We start from the raw sequence: 11,093 nt of genomic DNA on the forward strand, positions 1-11,093 counted from the left end.
CAAAAGAAAATAAGAAATACTACCTCCGTTCCTATTTGTAAGAGACAAATTGTAACTTTCTTTTGGTCCTTTTTATAAGAGACACATTATAAAATTAAATTTTATTAATTGAGAAATCTCATTTATACCCTTAGTAAACAAAATGCAATATTTATTATTCATTGGGCATTAATGTTTTGAAAAGAACGTGCTATGTATATTCCCCATACACATAATGGGTATCTAAAGCCAAACCTATTCAGTTTCCATTGATTTTAATGATTTGGAGGGAAAAAAATTCCCACTGGTTATAAAGGAGGGAACTACTACGAGTATCTTACTCATATTTCAAAGAAAACCATGAGTATGAACTCTCATCACACCTATGAAAGTAAGATTGAAAAATCTCATGAAAGAAAAGTGAAACAAAATTCTGATTTGAATAGGTTCCCCAACACTGAGGATCCATACGAAGGTAGCGATATTGTTGAAGAATCGGATATCGAGAGTGAGGAAGAAGGAAGACAACCAGTGATTAGAAAGAAGCTTAAAACATGGCACCAAAAAGAAGCAGAAAAAACAGAAGAAAATAATAGTGTTAAGCAGGAAGAAAAAGAAGCAGAAGAAAATAGCAATGTTAAACAGGAAGAAGAAGATGGCTTCGACCATGTACGTGAAGCTTTGAGGAATGAGGCTATGAATGTGCTCAAAATATATTTCTATGGAATCTAATGTAATGTAAATGTCATGAATTATGATTATGGTTTTAAGAAATGGTTTGTTACCGCAAAAATGATCGCGATAAAACGGTTTCGAAAGTTGCCGACGCGGTTTGTTATGATTAATGAGTAACTTTTGTTCTATTGTTTTACTACTGTGTTGTTTTCTTTTAATATAAATTGAATTTTTAGAATAGAATATAATTATGAAAATAAACTGCAAGTGCCATGGAGTGTTGTTTTGCACTATGAACCAAAATATAGTCTGTCGAAACATTTGCAGTTTGTGCCATGGAGTGTTGTTTTGACGATGCAGTTTGTGATAATTAACGAGTAGTACCTTATTTCTATTGTTTTTCATATGTTACTGCTATTGTTGTTTTTTTTAATAAAAATAGATTTTTTTAGAATAGAACATAGTAATGATAAGAATGAAGTATATAGTTGGAAATTCTTAAAAAGCATGCAGTATATATAACGTTCCAAAAAATAACACTACTAAATATTCTTATAATATTGCAGTATCATTAAGTATTCTTATAATATTGCATTCCATGTAAAAGAAAAAATTAAGAATCATAATTTTGAAGATATTCAGTGACTTCTTGTACCAGTGAAGAATCACAACTCATTTGAACCGGTATGCCACCTTGTTTATATAGCATGTCTTTCTTCATATGGGGAATTTTATACTTGTTAGATCCATTTATCTTCATTATTTCAATCATGCATGATTGAAGAGTGCTAAAAATTTTGTTGGATTGCACAGTAGAAAACTCATCAAATGCTTTTTGAACTGCACCAACAAGCTCATCAATTGACTTTACCGGTTCCTTTTGCTGTAAAGATTGAATGGCATTGAAAAAGCCTAAGTCTAAGACATTCAAATCTGGTGAATTAGGGGGTTGACATGTCAATTGAATATCAAACTCACTTTCACTTGCCGCACGACAAAAATCCGGATCATCTTTACTAATATGTGACCTTGCATTATCTTGCTGAATAAAGATTTTCTTCCCTACATCTTCTCTTGGCCACATGTTCTCAATGGCAGGTAGAACTTTATTGATCAAGTATGCTTTGTTCACCTCTCTTGTAACAGAAGCTATATGCTTTGTTTCTATTGTCCCCGCAACTCTGTTGACACTACTCCTTCTTGCGGGTTGTTCATACACAAAAGGAAATATACCAATTTTTCCAGAGTATGTCTCATTTTCTTCATTGTCAAACCTTGGTCTAGTTACTGCACATAAGAACATAACTTTACTTATAAAATTTTTGCTTTTACAGGTTCTATGTGGCTCTTCTTCATCCACATGCAAGTAATTAGTAACTTTATTCCTGGTAATATAAAACCACTTCTCATCGATGAACACAATATTATGCATAGAAATAAACTTCAGATCATGAGGTAAGCTATTTTTGTCAATCATCGACAAACAAAACCTTAAACGAGCAATCATGTTATCCTCTTTTAAATAAGGCTTAAGTGTGTTTGTATGCCGTCGTATCACTCCGACCTTATGCAACCTTACCAATGATGTCTTAGGAATATTTAGAGCACAAGCGAGAGATCGATAGGTTGACCGTTTTGATAATGGAACTTGACGCATTAACTCCAAATCTAATTGAACTCGTTTCCTTCCACAATTTTGTGTTCTATTATGACAAACATTACCTGTGTCCTTTAATTGTTTCCATATGCGATAAATAACACTTCTATGAACATTGTATGATGCCGCTACCCGTTCTACTACTCCAGTTCCAATTAGATTTCCATTAGCATCACTAGAGCAAAGCAATATTTGACATATAGCCTTTCTATCTTCGTTATTCAGGAAACCCCGTTTTTTAGAACTTTCACTTATCACCGACTCTGCAATAAATCATCAAAACGTATAATCAAAACACACAGTGGACTTTCATATATGTGTTGCTCAATCAAATTAATAAAAAACTAAAAGAAAAATGGTAGTGTATAAATATATTAATGGATATCATCATGTATATTACCATGCATATAACTATATATGTTAGCCAAGTATATTAACGTGTCACATAGTAATCAATATATAAAGAGATTGCTCACCATTTTCATCTGCCATGGACTTAATTCTAGTAGATGAAAACTAAATTTCTAGTATGATTGAAATGAAACACCAACTCTCTTTATATAAAAAAGACAAATATACTACCAAAATTGGTGGGAAGATTATTTTGGTTTTTAAAATTTGGTGGGAAGATGTATAAAAAAAATAGAGGGAAATTTAATTTGCATCTAATTTTTCACGATGAGAATGTGGAAAGCCAATTTTTTTGTTGTAATTATTTTTGGATAGAATAAATGCTGACCAATTTTTATTATATCAACATTTGGCTTAATTATAACATTAATACTACTAAATGTTTAACTTAGGGGTATTTTTGGAAGTACAAGTTTATTTTTCAGAAAAATTAATTAAAAAAAATATTCCTTGGTTTGTGTGATTTCTTATGTTTGTCTCTTACAAATAGGAACGGAGGTAGTAACATTTAATCTTAGAATTACTTAAGTTCATTGGTCTAGTAGTATTATTGGCGAAAAATAATTATTTTCAGAAAATTTATGGTTATTAGTTAGATATTAATTATATATTTTTATTTAAAATAATAAGAAATTATTAAAGTCACATCAATGGGTTGGGTCAATGGATTTATGAGTTGCAAAACTCAAACCTGGTACCCGAATCAAAACTATACAGATTATTGTGGGTTATATTGGATATACCTGTAAATGAATGGGTTCGGATAATTTATAGATTGAATTGAATTGGGTCAGTGAATTCGTGAGTCGATCCGCACCCATGAACACCCCTAACTATAACCAACATCATAGGACTGACATAGATTCCAAAAGACTTCACATTCAACACTATACCACAAGTCTTTTGAGCAATTATATCAGACCGACTATAAGCCAAATATAGAAAATGCTCAAACATTAAACCATAAGCGGTGAAAATCCCATTAAATTATCCATCTTATAAAAATCACCATACTTAAAGTTTAAGGTACACATTCATTCTATATTTCACTATATCACTTTTTATGGATTCAATCTAGAGTGTTAACCATTGAAGACTTGCACTACCACATCATTAATCTACTATTTCAATTAATCTACGATTCTTGAAAGGAATTATGATATTTTAATTATAATTTACAATAATAAACTCAAATACTAGTAAAATTAATATAAATTAATAAATTTAATACTAAATAAGTTCCTTAGCAAATCTAGCGTATTAACTCAAAGTAAAATATATATATATATATATATATATATATATATATATATATATATATATATATATATATATATAATAAAAAAATATTATTTATATTTATTTGAATAAATCAATTTGGTGGGCAAATATTTTTTCATTCTATGGTTTCAAAATTTTAAATAAATAAACTTTGAATAAAACCTAAGTGTTTCCAACGTATCGCTCAGATTACGATGATGGCATCTCCTATTGAGAGAAAAAAAACCCTAACATTACCGATTCAGAAGAGGTTTCACTTCCCACTCTTCACTATGATCTCATTTCAGGGAAACACCTTCTCCAATTTCGATGAGTCTCCAACTTCTGGAATTCTCTAAATATTCTTTGCCAGAAAACACTTTAAGCACTCATATGTTACCCGTATTTCTTATAAAAATAAATATGTCAAGTATAAAATATTATATTATTTTAAGTTTTTAGCAACATTAAAAAGTTTTTTAAAAATTTTATTATTGAATTATGAAATAAATGATCACTTATATTAAACATGAAGTAGTTTAAAATTGATGTATTTTTAAAAATTGACACACATTTATTTTTATATAATAATATAAATTAAAATATATGAATATATATTGTAAGGGTATAGGGCGAGTTGGGTACTAAGGTATCCATCCCCGCACTCATCCCCGCTAATTTAAATGGGTAATTACCCGAGCCCATGCTCGTACCCATGTATGCAGGTTTTTACCCTATCCGTTGTGAGTATTTTTGTGGGTACTTGTCGCATTACGCGAAAAACCGGCGGGAGAACAAGAACAACAGAGCCGCCACCGTGCGTTATTTATTCCAAAAGAGGGAAAGGAAACGCTCAGAGTAAACCTGGAAAGAACATGGTCTCGCGACCAAAGAGAATGGGATCGGGAGTCGGTTATGCGAAGGGAAGGTATTAGCACCCCTACGCATCCGTCGTACTCGACGGGATCCACGCACAAAAGGAAGGAATATGGTTGCTAAAACACTGCTCAAACACACACACACTGGCTGAAAGAGACACAAGAAAACAGACTGAAACTGAACTCGGCAGGATATCGTATCCTGGGCCTACTTAGTCTATCAGGCATAGACATCAGAGTCGAAATAGTTCGGACTGGGGAAAAGACACATGCTCGCTAGGATGTCGCATCCTATGCATACGTATCTTCTTTGGACGAAGGAGAATCAGAGCATTCGTAGCTCGGCTGACACGCACACAAACAAACACTGGAAAAGGCAAACGTGGAGCCTGAATGCCAATCACTGGACTTACATCAGCATCTGAACCAAACAAAACCACACTGGAACCCGAATGTCACTCGATGGACTTACATCAGCTTCCAAACACACAACAACACACACAAAGGGTGGAGGACACAAAGGGTTGAAAAAGAAAAAAGGGCGCCCGGAGAGATCAGTTCATCTCCTGCCTACGTACCTCATCTGGTATGAGGATCAGGGCGACGTAGTTCCCCTACGCATGGAAAAAGGACTAGCCTAACCAGATAACAGAGGGAGACACAACACTAGGGAGACTACGACTCGAGCCTAGATGTTGTCATGCAAAGTCATCCCTAAGTTAAGGTTTCTAGCTAACTTGCACAGGAAGCAAGCCTATCCTAAACATGACTTGCACAGGAAGCAAGCCACACCTAACCTAACTTGCACAGGAAGCAAGGGTCTCGATTGCAACTAGGGCAAGAGAAAGGGGAGGTCTCAATCGCAACGAGGGCGAGAGAAAAGAATTAGTGTTAGTTGTTAGTCAAACTCGACAAGACATCGCATCTCGTGCCTACGTATCTCATCTGGACATGAGAATCAGAGTTGCCGTAGTTCGGCTAAACTATTCCCGTTGGTTTGTGTTTTTTAAGTGGACAACGTCACTGCGCAATCTACCTGATGCTCGACCTTTGGAGACTTACTCACCTGTAGTAGAAGGAGTTAACGTATCCTTAAGAGGGGATAATGTTTGTTTGTGTTTTAGGAAAGCTCAAGCAAGAAAGGAAGTCCTATACGAAGGAACCGTGCTACCTTAATTGACATGCAAACGAGACTACGCGGAGTCTAGCAAACCTAGGGGATACAATCACGCCACACAAGCACATACAGCATGAAATAAACACACCAACAAGGGGCTCAAACATCAAGGCTAGGTTTTAGTCGAGGGGTCATATCAACCTCAACAAACAAACCACTGGAACTGGGTAGTGTTAGCTCTTAACCTTGCCATTGAGGGGCTAAGGTGAAGCAGATGAAAGGTGAGTGAAGATGAGACTTCACAGCTCTTATCCCTGGCCTGGGAGAGCTTAAGACAAGAATGTGTGGGTTCAGAAAGTGGGAACCCTTCTACACATTTGAAACTGACTCAACTGTACAATTGTACAAGATCTTGGGTTTGTATCTGCAATGCGTCAACACAGTGGTGTGAGCAAAGTAGATGACACACAGAATAGCAGGGGATAGATTGCATATCCCTTGGGTTCTGCCAATTGCCTCTTCACTTAGGAGGTCTTTGACTCTATACAAGGACAAATGTAAACAGTCACAAACATTGCCTCTTAAGGAGGACTTCAGACAGTTGCCTGGCCAAGTAACAGGCCAGGTCTTCCAGACTACATGAAGATTAGGAATATACCTCAATGCAAATTGCTTATACAAGCAAAGCAAAGCAAAAGTTCACAAGGAACTGAGCAACTAAAAGCACCTGAAATAGTCAAGCAGACATTAGTATGCAACTTCAAAACAAAGCAAAAGGAAACAGACATCAACAGTTAATCATAAGCAAGTGAATGTGCAAGGCACAAGGCTCAAGGCATGTGAGCCAAGCCACCTACAAAACAAACAAGTTAATTAATTATTTTCAAGCAAGCTCAATCAAAAAGAATTGGTCTCATTGGTCATTTGTTGGTCAACCTGAAAACATGAGCTCAAAGGTGAGTAACAGGACCACTAGGGCAAGCCTAGGGTCAAAATGGGATGAAAAGATCAAAACAGCAAAGGTCAAGTATCCAAAATCATGTTCAAACAATCAAGAAACAATACCAATTGGTTTTACATTCATATCAATCATCATCATCATCATTTCATGAACAAGTTAGGTCAAAGCATGGCATTTAGAAGCTCATAGAAGTCAACAGCAAGACTTGAATCAAAATCAATCTCAAACATTTCCAAAAATTACCAAATAAATCATGATCAATCACAACCCACAGCATGGTAAGCATATCAAATTTCATCTCATTTGGACAAGTGGAAGGCAGTCAATGAAAATCAGAAAGGCAAGGCAATTTTGAACATGCTCAAAGAAGTCAACCAAACATGAATCAACTTGAAAAATTCATAAATCAGAGATGGCATAAGATAAATGAATGGGACTAAAACCATGGCAAAGCTTAGGATGTCTAGTAATCTCATGTAAAATTTCATGTCCATCTAATAAAGTATGAGGATTTCACAAATGAAATGGGAACATGTATCACAAAAAGTCAACATAAGACCAAACAGGGGAGAAAAATCTCAATCAATTGGAAAATGACATAAACAAATCCACAAAAAATCACATGTAAGCTAGACATACACAAGCTCAATCATGCAAAAAATCAGATCAATTGGAGGTCATGAGGCATGGTATTGAAAATCATGAAGTTGCATATCAATGGTGTGACACAAATTGTCACACCCCAATTCAAAAATTCATAACTCACAAACCAGATAAGATAAATTCATAAACTCTACATCAAAATCACCATGGATGAGTCTAGTTTAAGCACAAAAAATTTGGAAGCTAATGGATAAAGCATCATCATTTCACAAATGTTTTGGCAAAGTGTACAAAAAATGAGCACATGTCACAAACCCTAGCACCATTTAAAAACCATTCATCAAAAAATTCAGGAAAAATCATGATTAAAAACTAGAGATTGTGATGAACATGATGCAAAAAATCCCATTAATTTTGGATTAACAATGGTTGACTTATGATTTTTGGGAGTTGATGGTCAAAATGAAATAAATATTGAGAAATAATATGAAATAAACATTTAATTTAAACCGGCAATGGCATTATTGTAAATATATAGAACCATTTAGCAAAACGCCGCGTTTGGGCAAGGGAAACGAAATGTTTTGATTGGGCATGGCTATGAAACAGTAAAGGCTCATGCAAAACCCTAACTCATGGAATTCGCAGGAAAAAGCGTGGATAAGGCTATGAAGGTTGCAGGAGAATCCGCAGGAAATTCTCCAGCAACCAAGAACAACATGTTGTTCATCACCACCTTCAATCGTGATTTCCAGAAAAAATGCAAAGTTGCAGAAATGGATTTTAGGCGTTGCATCGTGTACATCTATCAGCAGGCATCAATAAACAACAATCATATCATCCAACAACAACATATTAAGCACTAATCGAACAAATTTAATCATGAACAACAAACTTTAAAACCCTCGTTCTCTCTCATTATGGCATGGTTTCACTCGACTCAAAGCTCACGACACTCACAAGGAAAAGATCTACAAGATGCATCATGCAATTTTAAGAATGGTTAAAGTCGAATCTCACCTGATCTTGAAGGGCAGTGATGATTCCATGATTTTCTGGTCATGATTGGTTGAAACAGTTGCTCTTCAAGTTCCCACATGATGAATGGTTGAAGAACTTTGGCTCAAGAATGCTTGGAATGGCTTCTACTCATGGCTGCCATGGATGAGTTCTTCAATGGAACAGTTGTGTGCTTGGCTTACAGTTCAGGAATGGAGCTTGAAAATGCTTCACAAGTGTTGGCAAATGATGGACAAACCAAAACAAGCTCGTATGCTTTGAGATTTTTCAGAAAAAATGCAAAGTGAAAGAATGAGCATTTGAGAGAAAATGATTTTTTCTGTTTTGGTAAGAGGCTGCTAGGGTTCTGTTTGGCAGAAAAAGAGCTATATATTTGCTGTTTAGTAAGCTGAGCATGATTAGTTTAAGTTGTAATTGGGATTTGGCTCAAATGACATGTTTTGCCAAAATTGCTAAAAAACAATTCAAGTTGGTATGGGGGTATGTGCTGCACGAATTTGGGCTTACAAACATGTCTCAAATGACATTTCAGAACATTCCCAATTGGCCAAAATGATTAAAAATGAATATTTGGAAAAGTCAAATTTTAACCTCACTTGAAATTAATTCAAGCAAGTTCAAAAAGGCCATTTTGAATGGTGATGTTTTGATGCATGATGATGACATTTTTGGAAAGAGGGGATCAAATATGACTTGTAGGAAAAAAAACCCATCCAATTTGGCCAAATGGTTTGAGAGATATGACCTTTTGAAGTTCAAAAATTTTTGAGATCGAATTGATCATAACTTGCCAACCATACATGGGAATTGAGTGTTCTTGGACTTTTTGGAAATGGGAGAACAAGATCTTCAACTTTCATGTTGGGCAAAAATTCATTTGAAGCTTGTATCATGATGTAAGTTTGGGATCAAGAAGTTTCCATTTTTGGCAAGTTTCAATTACAGGTCAAGTTTCTATTTTTGGAAATTTCTTGTCTGGCTTCCAATTCTTCAATAATGGTCTTTGACATGATACATGAGGCCTATTTGGACATGAATGAGCTCTCTCAAACCAAATCCAACCATCAAAACCATAAAATCAGACACAGTTGACCAAGGTTGACTTTTTAGGGTTTCTGGCAAACTGTGCATTGACTGATGACTCCTGAACATCCAAACTTTGACCAAAACACTTCCAAGGGACCCCTAGGTCATGTGAACATGTTGGACCAACCCTAGGGCCTTGGCTCAATGGAAATTGTACTTGCTTGCTTGATTGACTGACCTCCTGACCAGTTTGACCTAATTCTTCTGAATGGCTTGCACTTGAGGCAAAAGGACAATGCAATGCTATGCAGTGGACCATGTTAATGCTATGACCTAATATGAGAATGTATGTACAATGACAGGTACAAATTTGAGGTGCTACAGCTGCCCCTATTCAATCAGCTGGGAACCCGAACGGATGATAGCAATGGCTGTCAGACTTTCAGGGTAAACAGGGATTGAATACCAAAGAACCGTAGAATTTGCACAAACTGGATATAATACAAGAATGCCTGTCAGGATCGGCAAAGAAACAGTCTTGAAAGAAAAATCCGTCTGGAACGGAAAAAAGAAATCGGCCTGAATACCGAAACAGAAACGTCGACCTGGATACCAAAATAAATGGTAACACAGGGATAACCATGGCCTGAGCGCCGCTCGTCAGTCTGAATACTGAGCATCGGTGTATGAGAGATTTGATGTCGATCTGAAACATCGGAAAATTGGCCTGGACGCCACTTCGGTCTGAATACCGAAAAATTGGTCTGAGTGCCATAAGTACATCGACCTGATCGTCGGAAACTTCTTCGGTCTGAATACCGGAAAAACATAAGTACATCGACCTGATCGTCGGAAACTTCTTCGGTCTGAATACCGGAAAAACATAAGTACATCGACCTGATCGTCGGAAACTTCTTCGGTCTGAATACCGGAAAAAACATAAGTACATCGACCTGATCGTCGGAAACTTCTTCGGTCTGAATACCGGAAAAATTGGCCTGAGTGCCAAAGCGTGAATTGGTTTGTGTTCCAAAACACTCAACATCCTGAAGAGGGCTAGAAAAGCAAACTTGTTAAAGGATGGACATTCGATTCCACCAGGAATACGAATCTTACTCGACTGGGGAGGACGACTTCGACCCAAGAGCGCATGAGACATATTATCTATAGCCGTCAGAACTTAGATAATAACCTCGCATGGAAGATTATCCATAACCGGGTTGTAGGTTGTTAAATGGATAATCGACCGACATCATCCTGAAGAGGGCGAAAGCAAACTTGTTAAAGGATGAACATTCGATTCCACAAGGAATACGAATCTTACTCTGCTGGAGATAACAATCGAAAGATTGACCAAAGAGTGCATGAGATATATTATCTATAGCCGTCAAAACGTAGATAATACACTCGCATGGAAGATTATCCATAACCGGGTTGTAGGTTGTTAAATGAATAATCGACCGACATCATCCTGAAGAGAGCGAAAGCAAACTTGTTAAAGGATGA

General features: G+C 36.1%; 1 protein-coding gene across 1 annotated transcript; it reads right to left on the bottom strand.

Annotated features, from left to right (window-relative positions):
* Positions 1 to 1,267: 1,267 nt before the first annotated feature.
* Positions 1,268 to 2,803, bottom strand: LOC127081752 (uncharacterized). The gene is made up of 2 exons (XM_051021972.1): positions 2,788 to 2,803; positions 1,268 to 2,574 (listed from the first exon to the last, which is right to left on the bottom strand). The coding sequence occupies exons 1-2, from the start codon at positions 2,801 to 2,803 to the stop codon at positions 1,268 to 1,270; spliced, it is 1,323 nt and encodes a 440-aa protein (XP_050877929.1).
* Between the last annotated feature and the right edge of the window lie 8,290 nt (positions 2,804 to 11,093).

Source organism: Lathyrus oleraceus, chromosome 5 (genome assembly GCF_024323335.1).
Source record: "Lathyrus oleraceus cultivar Zhongwan6 chromosome 5, CAAS_Psat_ZW6_1.0, whole genome shotgun sequence".
Classification (NCBI taxonomy): Eukaryota; Viridiplantae; Streptophyta; class Magnoliopsida; order Fabales; family Fabaceae; genus Lathyrus; species Lathyrus oleraceus.